We start from the raw sequence: 20,558 nt of genomic DNA on the forward strand, positions 1-20,558 counted from the left end.
GCCACTTAACTAGATGTGGGACATTGGGAAAATCACTTTATCTTTGTGGGTCTCAGTTCCCTGCAGGGTGAAATGAGATTGAACTTCATAATCTCAAAGGTGACTTCGAGTTCTAAAATATTATGACAGGAAGGATCAACCTGCCATCCTGAAGCAAAATGGAAGCCAACAGTAGTTTTCAAATTAGCATTGCTCTCAAAACTTTTAATCAAATTCAATAAAACTGTGCATGTATATGATTAAAAGCCAAAGAGATGTGTGATTATTGTAAGAGTGTCTACAGCTGCTAGAACCACTAGACTGTAAAATGAGGAGAATACTTAAATCAAAATGACTATAAGCCACACAGGGAAAAAACCCAACATTCTCTGTAAAGGACCAATAATACTCAATGCCAAGAATTTAGTGGCATTACTATCTGGACGGGCTCCGGGTGTCAGTTTCCTCAGCTATAAAATGAGAGTTAGACTCAATACCCGCTGAGGTCCCTTCAAGTCTCAGCCTCAAAGTGGAGGGGTATGGGTCCGCCAGCAGCCACAACATCGCACTTGCTGGCTCTGTAGTAGCCCCCTCCCCACGTGGTCCTCACCGGGGCACCATCTGTCAGAGTGCAGCCAGAAAAGCGTTTGGCCAGGAGTCCCTCGAAGTTGGTTGTCCTCTGGATAGCAAACAGAAGCAATTTCACTTCTATCTCCTTAGCTCGCGTACGCATAATCTTGGCAAGTTCCACCCTTGAAAAAAGAAGAAGCAAAATGAAAATAGTCCATGCAAGGTAAGAGCTAACTTCTGTGAGGAAAAGGCAACTGGCCTTAGCAGACATTCAGAAAAACACATGGGGACATGTTCATCACTAAGACGAGTCTCTGCCTTAGTCTAGCTTCTGGCACGTGGGTACCAGAGTCTCAGGAAATTTTTTAGGAGAAGCCAACAGCACAAAATCAGGGACTGTAAGGTAAACTGTGATCACCCCTATGACTTATTGAAGTTAGTTACTCTCTTCTGTGTCTACTGATATTATTATACTAAGAACTATCAGGAATTATGAATCAGCAACAGTCTGATTCATAACAGACAACAGGAAAATGATAAATGTTGGAGAAGATGTGGGTAAGTTGGAACACTAATTCATTGCTGGTGGAGCTGTGGGCTGATCCAACCATTCTGGAGAGGAAATCTGGAACTATGCCCAAAGGGTTATAAAAATGTGCATACCCTTTGACCCAGCAGTATCAGTTCTACGGCTGTATCCCAAAGAGATCATAAAAATGGGAAAAGGGACCACATGTACAAAAATATTTATAGCAGCTCTTTCTGTGGTGGCCAAGAACAGGAAATTGAGGGGATGCCCATCAACTGGGGAATAGCTGAACAAGTTGTGGTATTTGAATTGTACTATAAGAAACGATGAACAGGAAGACTTCAGAAAAACCTGGAAAGACTTATATGAACTGAAGTGAAGTGAAGTGAACAAAGCCAGGAGAACATTGCACACAGTAACAGCCACAGTGTGCGATGACTGATTTTGACAGAATTAGCCTTTCTCAGCAATGCAAGGACCTAAACCAATTCCAAAGGACTCATGATGTAAAGTCACACCCAGAGAAAGAACTATGGAGTCAGAATGCAAAGCAAAGCAGACTATTTTTTGTTTTCTTTTGTTTCTTTTTCATGGTTTCTCCCATTTATTATAATTCTTCTATGCAAAATGACTAATGCAAAAATGTGTTTAATAGGAATGTATGTGTTGAGCCCATATCAGATTGCATCCCATCTTGGGTAGGGAGGAAGGTAGAGAAAATTTAAAACTTATGGAAGTGAATGTTGAAAACTAAAAATAAATATATTAATAAATTGGGGAAAAAATTTTAACATAGTTGTGTTGTATATAAAATCACTACATTTTCTAGATATAAATCTGTTTTGTTGCTGTTGTTTGCTCAGACTTGTGCTTTCAATGGTATAAGGGATGACCCAGGCTAGGAGAGTCCCTTCCACCAATACTGACTGCAACAGTTATGAAACTTAGAGCTTGGGGCATGGAGAGGCTAATAAACAAGGAACGACAAGGGAGAGACATGAATCCAGGGCTTCCTAACCCCTAAATCAGATTTAAATACAACTCAAAAATATTTAATAAAATAAAAAGAAATACAACACAACACAGATAATGGTCATTTATGGTTTTCTAAGTCAACATGTTATAGGTCCCATTTCTACTTGCGTCTGACACCACTGCAGTACACCATGCTGCTTCTCCTCTAAATGATTTCCTAAGACATTAATACTGAACTAGGAACAACACCCTTAAAACTATTCTCAAATAACTGCCTCGCCAAGGGATAAATGAAAATGGCATGTGGGTGGCAAATTCACTATGAAAGGTGAGAATTCATCCATCTGTTCATGTAGCCTCCATCAAAATGAGAGATGTGTTTGGTCACCAGATTCTATCTAGAACATAGGTCACGGGGAAGACAATCTGGGGCTCTATCAGTGTGGGGCATTCCCAGTATGGAAACTCTCTCAGCCATGCAGATGGCAAGCTCTCGGAGGACTTGGAGGAAGCTGGACTGGAACTCAGGGCTTGCTGACTCCATCAAGCAACCCCTTGGTTCCTGTTTCCTAAGTACTAACCTGTGTTCACCTTTCTTCAAGGGCTAAACGACAAATCTCAAAACCGAGAGGTTGGCAGTTTATTTGGGAATCCAGAATCTGTGGGGCCTTTCACCAGATTTCTAACAACAAAAGTTTGGCAGGAACTGTGGCTTTAAAGGAAGAACAATAGCAGGCTGGAAAGTGTGAAAGACCTTACTGGTAGGGCCATAGTTGTAGCTTCTCGGAGACTCTGCTTGTCAGTCAGCCTATGGGCAATGGAGAAGCAGCTCCTGGTCTCTCCAAGAATCAAAATCTGAGAGGGAAGTTAAGAGCCACTTTAACTATATACTGCTAGCTAAACTCATAGTAGCCTATTGTTTCTCAAGAAAGGAAGGAAACAAGTCTTTATGAAGTCCCTACTATGTGCCAGACACTGTGCTAAGTGCTTTCAAAATATCTCATTTGATCCTCACAACAAAACTGAGAAGTAGGTGCTATTACTGTTCTTATTTTACGGCTGAGGAAACTGAGGCAGAGAGCGGCTAGGTGATTTACCCAGGTTCACACAATCAGTGAGTATCTGAGGCAAAATCTGAACTCCAGTCAGAGCTCAGTCCACTAAGCCACTTCACTGTCTCCCATCACAATCATTCAGTATCCCCTTTTCTATAAAAGCTTTCTAACAAGGTTTTGAAATGGATGAATTCTGCCCTGATCCAAAGAAAGACAGGAACTGATCTGAGTTGTTCTGGAGCATTTTGATTGTGTCCAGGTAATCATCAGCTTGTGGGCATCATCTTCATACCCCACTGTCTTCCCTCTCCCACCCCTTCCCAGAGAGCCAGGCTTTAAAGGAACAAAAAAGAAGACACCCTGATCAGCAAAATCAGCCAACAGACTGAAAAAGTCTGACATTACAGGTAGTTTTCTGCTTCCCTGCTCCCTCGCCTCTCTCTGCAAAGTCAAGGGGGAAAGTAAGAGCTAGCTTTTTAATGGTTATTTAATTTATTTCATAAAGGGGTGACTGCTTTTTACTTTACCTGTACTAAACACTCGACTTACTCGGTGTACGTCTGAACATGCACCATGAGACTCTGAGCCAAATAACTCAATTATTACTAATCCCACCTAATGATGACCAGTAGTCTGGCAGATTTCTTCTCAGCTTTGTCAGATTCCATTTTCGGGGGCTCCAGCTCCCCCCACAGTGGGAGACTGATCTGGCCATGATCTATCTACTAGGAGGTCTTTCCTGATCTCTCCACCCTTCACTCCCCAACACACAGTGAAATGACCTGGCATATGTTTTATGGTCACTTATGTGCATACACGTTGTTTCCCATGGATACAAGGTCACTTCCTTGAAAGCAGGGTCCATTTCACTGATCTCTGTCCCCCCAGCACCTAGTGCAGTCCTGGCCACGTGAGAGGCCCTGTTCATTGAATTAATGAAGGCCTCCCAACAAACGCAGTGAAGGCAAATGACATGGTATCTATTAAATCATCTGCCAATAACAATTAAGCATCAAGGATCTGCCTGACCTTATGGAGGAAACAAGAGGCTTAGACAGCCAGAATCCTGATCCTCCAGGAGCCTCCCTATTTTTCTCCACTTACCGTAGTGCTACTAGATATCACAGCACAATGATCCAAGAACCCCTGGGGTAGAAGGTAACTTGGACTCAACCCAAGGAAGTTTCTTAGAAAAATGCTTTGTGAGCCAGGGGCTTAGTGGAGGAGAGAAGCTCAGCTGAGCACTAGCTAAGACTCTGCCCCTAGGCAGAGACCCACAGAGAGGAGCACCTGGGCAAGGGGATCTACCAGACTAAGGCAGAGGATGGGGGCTCAGGTCACACATGAGCTAGAGAAGCTCGAAGCCCACCCATCAACAGCAATCTGTACTTGGAGCCACATTGGAGGGACAGACATGAGAGTTACTCCTCCAAAGCAACAGACTCAGGACATAAATGGTATTGCTTTACCTGGTGACATGGCAAAATTCTACAGCAATCCTCTCAGTCATATACCACTCGTGTGGAAACATTCGCCCATATTTTTCTTCATAGTCCACAAGCTGGCGCTTTATCCAGGCATAGCGTCTGTCAATTTTGTCGAGCCAGGCAACCTGGTTAAGACAGGGAACAAAAATCACCTGGTGCCCACAGACAGCAGTGACAGTCAGTTTCAAGAAAGGAAAGGAACATAGTCAAGAGCTCAGCCTTTCCCTAATACTCCTTTAAGTCTGGGAAAAAACAGTAGATGTTCCCCATGGTGTTGATTTCAGACATTTGTAGCTCACGAATCAACATCACCAGTTGTAAGGGTTATGGGATTTAAAGATCTCCCATGCCCCATGGACGTGCTGACATAGCAGAGCAAGAGAAAGTGAAAAGCCGAGCTAACGGTCCTGCGGTTGGCAGTTGGCGGCGGTTGCCTTTTTTTTTTTTTGTTTTAGGGGCCAGAGCTGCTGGGAGCAGGACTTTTCTGCTAAGGACTCCTGCTGAGGACTGCCAGGGGCCGGAGCTGCTGGGAGCCCGCTTCCAGGGCGCTGGGTGGTTGCTGTGAGTGGGGAGAGGAGGACCTTTGCCTGAGGTAGCCTGTTCTGTTTTAAAGGCTTGAAAATGTGGGTGCTTTCTACTTTATCTACCTGTGCCAATGTCATAACTACTCTGATGGCTTTCACTTTCTGGTTTTGGGACTCAGTCTTTTGGTATCTTAATAAATTTTCTAGTTTATTTCCCCAAATGGCAAACCTGACGTATTTTGTGATGGATAATTATATCAGCATATTTGTAATCTCTATAGGCATTGTGAATATGGCATTGCTGATACATTAGTCAGGGGCACTAAGGAAGGCCTAGGCACTGAGCACACAGACAATGGCTCTCTTGACCACCATCAGATCAAACCCAAAAGGAGCATCTGAGAGAATCTGGTCACTACTCACATCTTGGTTTTCTTGAAAGAGCACCAGGTATTCAGAGAGGTGCTGCTTAATAAACTTCTTGATGATTTCCTGTTTGATCCTGGGGTCCAACACATTAGCAACCAGGCATGCATCTCGAAGGACATTGCTGGGGCCTCCAGGCCTCTGTTAAGACAAACAACAGGCAATATAGTTCAATTCTAGGGCAAAGCAACACAAAACAAAAAAGAAGTCTTTTAAAACTGCCTGGGGTGGCCAGGCAGCACAGCTAGTAAGAGCACCGGCTCCATTGTCGGGATGACCTGGAGATCGAATCCTGGGCTCAGACACTTAGCACCCACCCAGAAACACCTGGCCGTGTAACCTTGAGCAAGTTACTTAACCCCAATTGCTTAGGGGCATCCAGGTGGCTCAGCGAGTAAGAGCACCGGCCCCAGAGTCAGGATGACCTGGGGATCAAATCTGGGCTCAGATACTTAGCACCACACACAGAAATAACTGGCCATGTAACCTTGAGCAAGTTACTTAACCCCAATTGCTTTAAAAAAAAACAAACTGCCTGGCCTTTGACAGTTTCTCCTATTTCTATCTTTCTGTTCTTTCACCCATTCCCCTGACACTTGTTACTCCTACACTGGATGGGTATTTTGGTTATCTGTTCCTCCATGAAAGAACAATTCTCTCTCTGTCTCTCTGTCTCTCTCTCTCTCTCTCTCTCTCTGTCTCTCTCTCTCTCTCTCTGTCTCTCTGTCTCTCTGTCTCTCTCTCTCTCTGTCTCTCTGTCTCTCTGTCTCTGTCTTTCTCTCTCGAGGAGAAGCTTGGGAAAACAAGGCCAGGGCTTCCTGGGGGACATCTGAAATTCTGAAAACAAAAACAAAAACCAGTCTGTTGAGGTTGAGCAGCATTCTTGAAAGCGATAGAATAGGAGATAGAAGCTAAGCTTACCCTTTCTCTTTGACTCAAACCTCTGGGATTCTCTAGTCTGAAATCACTACATCTGGGTCACACTAGAGGGAGAGGGGAGGGTCTCTTAAAGTCCAAAGGGGTGCCAAACCACAACACTAGTTTCATTAATGGTAAACTATCCATCTAGGCTCCCTAAGCTTTTAATGGGTCATAGAGAGGCATGATACATCAACTTTATCCTGGGGGAAGGCTTCTCAGTAGGATGACTGAAGTAAGCTTCCAATTCATTGTAACTTTCACTAAAGTAATACATGGAAGGAAAAGCACCAGATCTGAAGTAAGGAGGCCTGAGTTCTAGTTTTGGCTTTACAACTACCTCTAGGACAAGTCCCTTCTGTCTTGAAACCTCAGTTTCCCCTTTGAGGCCTCTTCCAACTCAATCATTCTCTGACTCTGTTAGTTCTGGACATTTAGATACTGAGGTCAGAATACTTGACAAATATTTACTAGAATAGTGAACACTTAAGGTTTGCAAAGTGTGTTACATCTATTCTCTCACTGGACACCATTATTCAGAGAAGGAGCCTGACAAGGGACAGGCCAGTCCAAAAGCCCTGGGCTCCTAACCTAGCTCCAACACCTGTGAGCTCTGAGACCATGAGGAAAGCCACTTTCCTTCTTCGAGCCTCAGTTTTATCATCTGTAGAATGGGGACAATAACACCTCTAGAGAATCTACCTTTTAGGATTAACATAAGGCTCAAATGGGTTATCAAATGTAAATTTATGTTTTATAAATATGTCAACTTTTAAATGTATCAAATATTTAATAAATATTAGATATATTATCAAATATAAATGACAACTATTTTTATTACTATCATTACTGTTTCAAAAATGGAAACTGAGTCATCAAACAGTCAAAGGACCTTTCTAAGGTGCCCCAGTAAATTTATATACAACCAAAAATTTGAATTAATCTTTTCTGGTTCCCAATGTTATCACCTTCCCTCAAGTGTGCAGTTTCTCATAGTGGCCCAGCTGTAGAATTTCTCCAAGGTCATGCATTTACCCTAAGTCAGGTCCACTGCTCAGCAGGCAGCAAGCTGGCCTTTTGACTTCATCATTAGACTCCTTGCTTCCACCTAGTCTTGGGGGGAAATACTAAGCCTCACAAAAGTGGCATTTTGTTTCTAAAGCACCGTAGTTCCACAAAAGATGTTCAAGGCTAGCTAATATGCTATTTGAAAAACTAAAAAACAAAACTTGAATAACAGCAGCAGGTAGAAAAATAGACTAGGTTAAAGAAAATCAACCTAAATGCAACAACCTGGTGGGTCGCCCACGAAGGCCAGTTTCATTATTTGGAAGAACTCAGCCTTCTGAGGTCCATGGCTTGAGAAGCAAAGAACAGAGAAGGGCCCATTGCTTCAGGTACAGGTTAGACCATAGAGCTTCTGAAGTGTCTTTGGATAGAATAATTAGGATAAAAATCAAGAGATTTCAATCCTCTCTTTTCATCAATATGTCAAGCATTCTCAAGTAAATGACTCATCTATGGGGATAGCACTGCTTCCTTCTGTCAGGGATAATGTCGAGCGAAATCAGGTACTATCAGTGAGTAAAGCAGGAGGCCCCCGAGGTGGAGTACCACCTAAGTACAAAGCCTGATGGGGAAGGAATTCTCCACCACAGAATGTCAGCATGCTCAGAAGCAGTGCTCAACAGCTGCCCAAAGAAGGTGGAAGGCTGAGCTTTCAGAGCTGGGCCAAACACCCACACCTGCATCCTAAATTACATCTGTAGAGGGCAAAGGCACATGATTAAGGAGTTTCCAGTTACGGAATATTAAACCAGATCCAGGAAACTTTTCCCTGGCTCAGTAAGGGAATCTGGGCTACCAATGCTGTGGTGAGGAAGGCTGCTTGCCAATGTTATTCTCACTCTGGCCTGAACAATGGTCTCCAGAAATATCTCAGATAAATGAGAGCTGATTATACCTCTAAGGGGTCTCCCTCCAACACCCATGATGCCATCTGCTGAAATTTAAAGGGCGCCCTAATACAAGCTGCCACAGCAAATCAACAACCACAGCTAGGGATGCCAACTATAGGGGAAGAATAAGGCAGAGGTCCACGCCTGCAATCCTGGAGGCTTCTTGTATGCAGGACACACACAAATGCATTACCAGAGACAGCTCAACAGCAGGGCAGCTGAGAAAAGCAGGGCTGTGATGATCCTGACAGTGTCTCATCACATGCTATCTACAACCGCTGACATTCTGTCCCAGACTCTCTTCCTCCCTTGGGAATAATCAGAGGTAGATGACTTTTCCGAAAGAAATTTTAGCCTGAGGTGAACCTTTCATGACTTTTTTTTTTTTAAATATAGCCATGAGCAAAATGAATTTTAAAAGGAACAAAAATATTAGGATTTGACATACAACAGACTGGGCCAGTACAATTCTTGAGTTAGCAATTACAGGAATCAGTGTTGTACTACATAGTACAGACAAAATTCCAGTAAAAAGACATCAGGCTTCTAGAGGGAAAGGAACATTTTAGGAACCCAGACCAATATCAGGCACACAAGAGATCAAAGGTGGCAAGCACAGGGGGAAAGTGTCCGAGTTGGTTTTGACACGACACCAAGAAGACGACACCCCAACATTGGTTACCTTGGTACCCTGGGAAGGAAAAGCTTCTTCAAAATCGGCCAGGATCTGCTGTCCTAACTCAGTCTGGGCTGCCTTTACTCTGTGGGGGAAAGAATACGTGTCATTGCCGGGCACTGTTTATCATGACAAATACTCCCAGAACTGGAGGGCTCTAAAGAGGTCATTTAGTCTCACCCTCTGTTTTTAAAGACGAGGAAAAGAGCTAACAAGTGACCAAGTACGAGCAGTTCCAGAGAGGGAAGAGATGATGCTAGCACTGAGGCTGTGGGCCTGGGTGAGCAGAAGGCGGGAGGGGCCTTTAGCAGATATCTGCAGGAGGAAAAGGAGTGGACTGAAGGAGGATAAGTGCCAGTTAGTGCAGACTGAGTTTAAGATGCTCACTGGACAGGGAGAGGGAGAGACTGAAGAGGCAGGCTCCCAAAGAAGAGGGACTAGGGGGCTAGGCTCAAGGGCAGCACAGGCCGAGGGGACGGCCTTAGCCAGAAGAAAAGAAAGGGACACATCTTCCACCAAGTCTAAAGCAAAGGGGGAAATGCTTGAAGAAAGCAGAAAGTTTAGAACAACCCCCACGGGGAGGACCACAGAGTATCAAATAGTGAAGAATAAAGATTTCTCTGCAGTAATTAAGGCTCAGTTGAGATTTTTTCATATAAATCTGTAGAGGACCCAGTCAGCACATTGTGTTATTTCCTCCAATGGCATTTAGCAGCACACATGTAGGAGCAGAGAAGACAGATGGTGGTGGGCTAAGCCAAGAATGAGGTTTGGCAAAGCATGAGTGGTAATAGGAGAAAGGAACAAGGGCTTTGAGGGTGGACGAAATGGTTAAATATAACGGGAAGATGCTGAAGGAGGAAAGGGAATCCAGAGCAAGGGGGGAGGGACTGAGTGAGTAGGGAGGTCGAGGTGAAGACAAAGAAAAGTCTTTGAAGGAATAAGACACAGGGCCACGTGGAACGACAGGAGTTTATGGTTAAGTAATGGTGAGATCAAGGGCATCCCTGAGGCTGAGAGAAAGAAGAGATCATGAGGACTGAGGACGTTGCTGAATTCACAGCTCCTGGTAGTTGAAGACATAACCCCCCAAATATCCTTAGGGCAGGGGGTAGGGTAGTAAGGGAAGTCATATATATCCTTTCACTTTCTGACCTAAAAACTAACAACAGAATCTCAACTAAAGAAAAATATGGGGTTTTGGAAAAATGGTAAGAAAGACATGTATAAGTATATAGATGCACTATTTACAGGATCACAGACAGAGGCAGAAGAGATCCTACAGGTCAACTCTTCAAACTCCCTCATTTTATAGATGAGGAAACTGAGGCTCAGGAATGCCCAGTGACTTGCTTGTGGTCACAAAGCTGGTAAATGCCAGAGGCAGGATCTGAATCCAGGTCTTTCTGCCTCTAAGCCCAGCACTTTAACCATCAGACCACATTATGTCTTGAATGAAGAGCTACAAAGAACCAGGAGACCATGCTGTGAGGGAAAACAAGGCTATAAAAAATAGCAAATTGGTTTTCCTGAGAGACTTTTTAAAAATCTTCATTATAAGGGATGACTCATGAGGTAAATGAAGTTAAAAAGGGGAGGGACATACTTGGAAATGAATGGGCTAGTGAGGTATTTAAGTGGATAGAGCATGGGAGATCCGAAGCCAGGAAGAACCGAGTTCAAATCTAACCTTAGACATTCAGTAGCTGTGTAACCCTAGGTAAGCCACTGTTGTCCTTAGCTTTCCTCATCTGTAAAATGGGGATAATAATAATGATCCCAGGGTTGTTCTGAAGTTCAAATAAGAAAATCGCTGTAAAGCTACTAGGTCTGTATCCTAAAGAAGATAAAGAAGGAAAAAAAATCACCTATACGTACAAAGATACTCATAGTGGCTCTTTTCTGGTGGCAAAGAATTGGAAATTGAGGGGATGCCCATCAAGTGGGGAGGTTTGTGATTAGGATGGAATACTATTGTGCTATGAGAAATGATGAGCAGGCTGCTCTCAGAAAAACCTGGAAAGACTTAAATGAACTGATGCAAAGTGAAATGCACTGCATACAAAGTAACAGCAATACTCTTAAGATGATCAGCTCTGAATGTCTTAGCTATTCTTACCAGTACAATGGTACAAGACATCTCTGAAGGACTTATGATGAAAAATGCTATCCATCTCCAGACAAAGAACAGATTAAAGCAGACTTTTTTTACTTCATTTTTCTTGTGTGATTTTTTTTGTCTGTGTTTTCTTTCACAACTTGACTATTAAAGGATATGTTTTGCATGATGACACATGTATAATCTATATCGAATTGCTTGCCTTCTCAATGAGGGGGTGGGGAGGAAGGGAGAGAATTTGGAACTCAGAGTTTTAAAAACAAATGTTAAAAATGGTTTTTACTGTAAGTGGGGAAAAATTAAGTGCTAATTTTTTTTTTAAAGAGAAAAGAAAATAGCTGCAAAACACTTAGCACAGTGCCTGGCACATGGTAAGTACTATATAAAAGTGATGATGATGATGATGATGAAAGTGATATAAAAACAAAAGGCATCAATAATACTGTTTTTAGAAGAACAGAATATCTAGGGGAAGAACACCCAAAAGGAAACATCCCAAAGGGGCTGAAAAAAGCATTTCTTTTTCCTCTTACATAAGCACCCTAGTCTAATCAACCACAACAAGGCCTGAAGGCCTGTCTACTGTATAAGATTCTCCAATTCACAGCTCAAAGGGCTCAGTTCTTAAAGACTATCTAGTCCAACCCCCTCATCTTACAAAGAAGGAAACTGAGGCCTACAGAAGTGAAGTGATTTGCCCCAGGTCACACAGATATTCTGTAGCAGGGCAGGGATTTGAACCCAGGTCACTGGATTCGCAATTCAGGGCCCTCTTTATAATAGAACACTGGCTCAACTTCATAAACCATAATTACAACACTATATAAATGTGAACCATTATCACACTAAACTTCAATGGAACAAAAGGAAAGAAAAGGCCCAGAGACTGATGGCTATCTCCCAGCACAAAATGAAATCTCCATGCATTCAGGGTCACTTTCTTTATATACATCATAAAAAAGTCTGTTCCCTTTCTTTATCTCCACCCTTTTTCTCTGCATTAACTTCACTAAGTTTCAAATAACAGCTAAGAACCCCAAACCACAATTTCTTTGGCCCAAACTATGAAACTGACTGGGCCTGGCAACCTGAGATTTTTGGAGAAGGGGAGGGTGACTGAAGCAGTCTGTTTTTTTTGGTGGTACAGTTATAATTATGTCTTATCCTAAATACTTTCCAGGGTTTTTCCACTATCTACAAAACTTTTCAAATCACATTTATGGTGGGTTTACTAACACTAATGACATCTTCTTTACCACATTATCAAAAAGGCCTAGAAATGACTAAGACAAGGCTATGCTAGGTAAAACGACGTAAAGAGAGCCTTGTCAAGAACAACTGGACAAAGTTTTTGTACAAACGAAATCAATACAGAGAGAATCAACAGAGAAACTACTGAGTAGCGGCGAGAAGTCTAATAGTCAAGATGAAAGGTTATTAATGCAAATAAAAGAATAAGAGCCATTCCTCAACAAAGAATATGAATACTCTACAAAAGAAGAAATGGAAACCATCAACAACTATGTGAAAAAATGCACTAAAGCATTAATAATAGGAGAAGTATAAACTGAAACAGCTTTGAAGTTTTATTTCACTCCTTCCAAAGTGACAAAGATGATAAAAGATGGAAAAAGTCAGGTCTCAAACGGCTGGTAGAAAGACAGGCACACTAAATACCCTGCTGACAGAGTAATATGACTTAATCTGGAATACAACAGATATATGTGATAGAAGTCATGATGTTGTTCTCAACCTTTGGTTCAAGGATCCTACTACTAGTTATATTAACCCAAGGAGGTTGAAGACAGAAAGCCAGCACGCACGCACACACACACACACACGCACATGCACGCACACATATGCACACATGCACACACACACACACACACACACACACACACACACACACACACACACACACACACCCTCTCTCTGTCTCTGTCTCTCTCTCTAACAGAATGCTACTGCACCATAAGAAATGATGAATGGTGGCAAATAGGTGGTGCAGTGAATAGAGCGCCAGCCCTGGAGTCAGGAGGACCTGAGTCCAAAGCCAGCCTTAGACACTTAACACTTACTAGTTGCATGACCTTGGGCAAGTCACTTAACCCCAATTGCCCTGTCCTCCCCCCTCCAAAAAGCAAAACTAGAACAAGCAAAGAAAAAAAAATGCTGAATGAGGAATTCAGTTATTATCTCGCTTGTATTAGTTACTTCTGGTACACGTGTCTTTCCCCCTTTAGTCACGAACATTACTGTAGTTATATTTTATATTGTTAGTGTCTGCTTTGCTCACAGCAGACACCTAATAAATACCTGATGAATCAAACTGAAGTTAAGCTAAGCACAAGGCTCTAGGGAAGAATTTCCAGGGACTTCCCTCACCTGCCCCCTTCCTTTCCACCAACCCCTTTGGAAAAGTGTAACACTAGGCACTTCCACAGCTAGGAGGAGAAAACCAGCCCCTGTAGAAAAGCCCCAACCAGACTGGAGGGGAAGAAAATATGGAAATAAGTGCTTATTAAGCACCTACTGTGTGCCAGGCCCTGGGCTAAATGCTTTACAAATATTATCTCATTCGATCCTCACAACAAGCCCACAAGGTCAGTGCTGTTATGATCCTCATTTTACAGTTTTGGAAACTGAGGCAAATAGAGGCTAAGAGACTTGCCCAGGATGGCATAGCTAGTAAGTGTCTTAAGTCAAATTTGAATTTTCCTGACTGCAGGTCCCAGGCTCTACCCACTGCACTATCACTTACTGAGAGTGAACAGCCTCATGCTCTTAAGGCTCTTGGGTCTAATCCTCATCTGTCACCAAGCCTGCTTCCTATTCAACATGCTTATGGAACAGGCCTACGATGGGCCCTAGCTCTTACACAAAGCAGAAAGGCATGCAAAAATATTAGAGGCAACTCCCCTCTTTCCCCCAAGAAACTCTTGCCATGGAGAAACGTAAAAACGATGTTCTCTAGGTAGCTTGTGGAGGCCCTACCACCTGGAAGGCCTGACCAGCTGGAAGGCCTGATGGTGAGCTCCTCAGTGTCCCAGAGCCTGCACTTGCTGCACGTCTCCAGCAGCAGACACTCTTTAATGATGACAGCAGCCTTGTGTACCAGAGATTGGGCTTCCCTGCATCCTCGTTTCCAAATTCACCTGTAGTGGCTCTAAAGTCTTATTTCATTCCTTCCAAAGTAGCAAAGATGATAAAGTCAGAGCTGGAAGGGTGAGAGGAAAGACAGGCACACAAAAATCCCTACTGACAGAACTGTGACTGATCTGCAATTAGGCTCCAAATTCCTTTCCTATTTTAGCCAATCATCGGAAGTGGGGACAATTTCCTCTGCACCAAGAACTGATGGGGGTCAAGGAACTTAAAGGGGGACTAACTCCATTTATCTTCCAGGTGAAAATTAGGCTCCTATGTGATAAACTGTCCAATCAGGTTATCCCAGAGAGAAAGAAATAAGCTCTGAAGGGCAAATTTCTTAGCCTGACACATTCAAACTCCCTCCTTAATAAATATGAATGCATTGCTCTTCATCTAGAGAGCTCAGTCCAAGAGTCTACTGAGTGAAGGCTAGATCTGAACTGAGGTCCTCTGAACACCAAGCCCAAGGCTCTACCCACTGGATACAGTAGTATACTTAGTGTCAGGGAAACCTGAGCTTGAATCCAAACAGATAGTTACTAAATGGATGACCTTGGGCAAGTCATTTAATCTCAGCCTCAGTTTCTTCATTTGTAAAGTGCAGAAAATAACAGAGCCAATCTCACAGGGTTGTTGTGAACATCATTTGAGATAATATTCATAAAGCTGTCCACAGACATTAAAGTACTATTCAAATGCTAAGTATTAACTCAGCCACCTTATCCTGGCTGTAATAGAAATTCTCCTATTACCAGCTCCAAGAGAAATAAATTAGATCTCCTTCAATAATCCAAACAGGTTTGGCATAATCGAGTGATGTTATGCCAGTGTTTTTCACACTTGAGAATGAAAGACTCACTGTGCTGGGTGAAGGTTAAGGCTGGACAGCAGCCTCCAGGGCCTCTGAAGTGGGGGAGGAGCCCAATACAGAGGCGGCCTCTCCGCTGCTGAAGGGCGACCTTCTCCCACGGAGGCCACCAAGTGTCCAAAAGAAGGAGGAAATGTAAGAGGAACACAGGGTGGCAGGAAATTATGAAAATATGTGTTATTTAGACATGGGTGGAGAAAGCCAGGCTGCCTCTTTCATTACCTTGTCAGTGGTTACCCCCCCAACGAAAACAGCTGACAAAGTTCACCAGTGAATAGAAAGAGTTTCCAAAATGCAGAGTGTCTCTCTAGAAAGCGGAGCTGTCACCTCAGCTTCTACAAGTTCTAACAGCCAGTTTCTATGAGAGTCCCTCCCCTTAGGGGCGGCCAGGCAGCACAGCGAGTAAGAGCACCGGCTCCAGTGTCGGGATGACCTGGAGATCGAGTCCGGGCTCAGACACTCAGCACCCACCCAGAAACACCTGGCCGTGTAACCTTGAGCAAGTTACTTAACCCCAATTGCTTAGGGGTGGCCAGGTGGCTCAGTGAGTAAGAGCACCAGCTCCAGTGTTGGGATGACCTGGATCAAATCTGGGCTCAGATACTCAGCACCACACCCAGAAATAACTGGTCGTGTAACCTTGAGCAAGTTACTTAACCCCAATTGCTTTAAAAAAAAAAAAAAGAGTCCCTCCCCTCAAAATCACAGATTCACCGACTCTCAGAGCTAGAAAGAATCTTTGGGACCATGGAGTCCAGGTCCCTCACGTGCAGAAAGAAAACAGAGGCCCCCTGAGGCTGAGGGGCCTGCCATATTATGGAGTGCGTGAGTGGGAGGGCTTCTGCCTCTTTCCACCCAGACCTTCCCAACCTCCCCTAGTCTTCCCTCATTTCGGGTTTTAAAGAGAACATCCTTAAGAAGTCTGCAGTTCAAAAGTATCTGCTTTCAAGAGATTACAGGGCCCTTTCTTTGCATAATGCTGACTGATTCCCAGAAACATTTGGTTTCTTGGATATGCCTAAGCCACTAAGACTTGAAATGGAATGGCAGAATTCAAAAAAGATTTCCTTCAATGCTATATTAAACATTTTCCAGCAGGAGAGTCCAAAGAAATCACTAAACCCAAATCAAGGCCTGTCCACTTCCTCTTTCCAAGCCATAGTGAGCACAACAAACCATTACTTAGGATTTCTACAAGTAAGGAAGCAGTGACTTAGTTACTCTAGAGAGTCGGGTCTAACACCCCCTCCTCCCCGACCCCAATGACCATTTCTATCATTACCAGATGGCGTGACTAGCACTATGTAAACATACAAGGGGAAAAAAATTCAGCGGGGATGGTACTAAAAATAGGAAGCTGGGGCTTCCCTTAAACTTCCAGGACCTTCTAAAAAAGCAATAGCAGAGATCAGGAAGCAGACCCCTTCCCCACTCCATTCCTTCCTCCAAGGTCATTTTACATTCTTATTGACATTATTTAATCTCACATACTTTTCACTAGCCTAGAGGAGTTTGTACTGAGGAAGATTCCCATGAGAATCCAAAGCTTATGTGTCTTATAAGAGCCACACATTAACAAGTGTTTGGACCTGACATACCCAGCTCAATTTACTTAACTGGTTCCATGAAAAGACTACTTCAGTGAACAAAAAAAGAAGCTGAATACTTCACAAAAATAATGACAAACCTGACAGGATGAAAAAGACAAGATGAAGAAAATGGACCTCCCTCCCTTCTTTGCAGAGGTGGGGATCTAAGGGTACAGAACACTGTATATGCTATCAAGCCCCAATAATGTTTGGGTAGTGATTAGTTTTGCTGATCTGCATTTTTTCCCTCTTCTTTATCCTTTGTTATAAAAGATGGCTTGTTTGAAAGGGGAAGGGCTTTCATACTATCATTGGAAATGATAGTATTAAAATTTTTTTAAAACTAGGAGTGGGAGAAAAAGAGAAAAAAAATAATAGTTCTGGAAAAACAGCACTGTAGAGTAGTTAGATACAAAGGAACAAGGTTATAAATTTACAACTGTATTTGGGGACATCATACAGAGATTAATACTGGAAAGTAACCTTGAGAAGAACAATGTTATTCAGAGAACACCTTTATTATTTCTTTTTAAAATTTTTATTGATAGCTCTTGCTTTTTACATCATCTTTATTTACTAATATATTCCTCCCCCACTTCCTCTACACAGAAGCTATCCCCTATAACAAAGAATAAAAGAGTAAAAGAGCCGATCAAGAGGACTACTCAAGTGACTAGAGTGACTGGTAGTGTGTGCACTGCCCTGAACCTGGAAGGAGGGAAGGGCACCTTCTTATCTCTGGGTCAGAGCTGAGATGCTAAGGTCTCCTTTCCATTATGTTACTGTGCTCACTGTGTATGTGGTTTTCCTGGTTCTGCTTATTTTACTCTATCAATTTATGTAAGTCTTCCCACGCTTCTCTGTGCTCTTCAAAGAAAAATGTTTTGTTACTTTCAGAAGAAGCAGCCCCATGCAGTGACAGCAGCCCCAATTTGAATTTACAACCCAGTTTTGCTGCTTACCCCTGATGCAATTTAGACCAGACTCAGCCTCTAAAGGTATCATTTTCCTCACCTGCACAATGAGGGTGCCTCTGAGGTCCCTTCCACCTCTAAACCCTACGACTTATGACAGGAAAGTGACTCAACCAAAACCAAGTGCCTCAAGGCACACATTCCAGGCCCTACGAATATAAAAAATTCCTGCCCTCAAAGAGATAAGTAGGAGAGTTAAGTAAGAACACAGATTAGTAAACAGAAGATAATGTGAAGAAATAACCCCAGAGCAATCAGGGAAGATGCAGAGAAGTGTGATACCACAGAGGAAAGAGTGCTACACGCAGAACCACAGTATCTGAGTTCAATGATTAATAAGCACTTACTAAACACCTACTACGTGTCAGCCAATATGACAGACCAGGACACACAAAGATAAAAATAAGAGTAGCTCGTGCTCTCAAGGAGCTTAAGCTTACCTGAGGCCACAAACATCACACAGACGACGGACAAGGATGTGGACATTACAGGGCTCCCCTCCCACCCACTGGCCCCCTCCCCCCCACAGACCACTGCCCCTGATGCTTCCTACAGGTTTTCCCCCTTCCTTCTGTAGTTCTCAAAGCGGCTTTTGTTGACTCTCAGTCTCATTTCTAGCTTTGTCTGCTCAAGCTGGACAACAGTGATGCAGAAGGGCTGGAAAGGATGGGAGAGTGAGGAAGGAGAGATTCTCCTGACATTACTCAAACTGTGACTAGAGAGGCCTGCAGCAATCTGGCCTTACAGGAGAGAACAGGGCTGACAAGGAGACTCACTGCTGGATACCAGCCCCCTGCTTCCTTCTTTACTGCAAAATGTGTTTTCATCTGCCTGTTAATTACAATTGTATCTGCATTTTTATTTATGAAACAGGCATTAAAGCAAACAGAGAGAACTGTTGAAATGATAGACCTCCCTCTCCCCAACCCCTTTCTGAAAGTATTAATCAATCCTCTCTCTAAGCCTCTCTCAAATTCATCTGCTGAAGCTGTGGCTGGGACAGGGGAAAAGCTGCAAAGGGTGTTAACCACGTGTACTAAACATCCATTAACGGGAATAACTGAGGACTGTCTGCACATCCAAGAAAACATCACCAACACCATCTATGCCAGGCAATTTTCCAATCCTCCACCAGAAGCTTTCTCCAGTGCCTGCCTCACCATGGTGTGGACAGGACCCTCCTGTATTCCCAAAGGCCATGCCAACAGTGTGAGCTCTGACAGGCCCTAATGAGCAGGATGGGCTGGCAGCAATCTCTCTTTCTGGGCTCTGGGGACCAGCCTGGGAATGCGAAGCTCGTCACCAGAACATCTAGCTACCAAAGAATGGATGTATCCAACCAGAGCATCTCAGAAAGACCACTGACTAAAGAGTGGGAGGGTTGTGATCTGTTGGTAGAAAGTTCATATTGAGGAAATAAAGGAAACTTAAAGTATTTAAGGAATTTTCTAATAACAACTGCCTCTCACTTAAAGTCTTCTAGAGCTAGCTAAGTGGGAAGGATCCCCCCCAACATAAATAACTGCCTACCACCTCAAAAATCCCTGTGAATAAGCCAGAAGTGACCAGGTAGACCTCCTAAGAGAGTCTACAGAAAAGACTGAATGCCTAATAACCATAGGAAAGAATGCTCCAAATTACTAAAAATAAGAGAAATGCAAACCAAAACAACCCAGACATTTCAATACAGCAAAGTGGCAAAGACAACAAAGATAGGAATACTGGATATTGAAAGGAGAGACAGGCACATTACTGCATTGCTGGTGGAACTGTTTAGTGATATAACCATTTTGGAAAAGAACCTGGAATTATACAAGTAAAGGGACTAGAATGTGCACACTGTATGACCCAGAGATTCTACTGGTGGGCACAGAGTACAAGGAAGTCACCGACCCAAAAAAAGGCTCTGCGTACACCAAAATCTTTATAAACAAAGTGGATACTCATAGATTGGGGAACAGATAAACAACTTAAGTACATGAATTTAATGGAATAAGACCACGCTATAAGAAATTATGAATGTGACGGATCCAGAGAAGTGTGGAAAGATCAAGACATTACTGATGCAAAGTGAAGTAAACAGAACCAAGAAAACCACACACACAATGATGGCAACAATGTAAGCAGAAAGAACTACCCCAACAATCCTTTAGCAACTGAATGTTACTAAAGTATAAAGAAGAAACTCAGCATTAGAGACAAGAAGAGGCATGAGAACACAACTCCCTCCAGTCCTTTACAAAGGTCTATGGAAGTGAAGTACCATGGAGGATATCAGATTTTTTCTTGACGTGTTGGTCAGTTTTACTAAATGTTTTTTTTTTTCATCCATGTCTGACCGTGTCACTCCCATATTCAATAAACTCCAGTGGTTTTCTAGCATGCCTAGGATCAAATATAAACTCCTCAGCCTAGCATTCAAGGTTCTTCACGACCTGACATCAATCTACCTTCTCAGCTTGATTCTACATTACTTCCCACTCCGCATGGCCAACAGTCCAGCCACACTGGCCTTCTGGCTATTCCTCACGCACAGCATTCCACCCCCCACGTCCATGCCCTTGTTCGGGTCGTCTCCTCTATGCCTGACATGCACTTTCTCCTTGTCTCGACTTCTTAGGATCCTTAGTTTTCTGAGAAACTCAGCTGACAGGCCACCTTCTGCCATCAAGTCTTGTCTGATCATTCCCTTGCTCCCCACCCCCCACCAAAATATTTTTACTTTGTATTTGTGTAAATTTCTTGTATGAACCTACATATG

At 43.1% G+C, this 20,558-nt stretch overlaps 1 protein-coding gene across 4 annotated transcripts in view; it reads right to left on the minus strand.

Moving 5' to 3' along the window:
* Positions 1 to 20,558, minus strand: part of VPS53 (VPS53 subunit of GARP complex) — a 144,549-nt gene that overhangs the window by 65,139 nt on the left and 58,852 nt on the right. For all 4 annotated transcript variants that reach the window (XM_069089707.1, XM_069089706.1, XM_069089710.1 and 1 more), the window contains 4 exons: positions 9,104 to 9,182; positions 5,543 to 5,686; positions 4,578 to 4,720; positions 590 to 731 (listed from right to left, as the gene is read on the minus strand). In XM_069089707.1, coding sequence (XP_068945808.1) covers positions 590 to 731; positions 4,578 to 4,720; positions 5,543 to 5,686; positions 9,104 to 9,182 — 508 coding nt within the window. The remainder of the gene's footprint in view (positions 1 to 589; positions 732 to 4,577; positions 4,721 to 5,542; positions 5,687 to 9,103; positions 9,183 to 20,558) is intronic.

Source organism: Petaurus breviceps, unplaced genomic scaffold, assembly GCF_028583685.1.
Source record: "Petaurus breviceps papuanus isolate PSGF00001 unplaced genomic scaffold, PetGlider_PUasm1.0 186, whole genome shotgun sequence".
Taxonomy (NCBI): domain Eukaryota; kingdom Metazoa; phylum Chordata; class Mammalia; order Diprotodontia; family Petauridae; genus Petaurus; species Petaurus breviceps.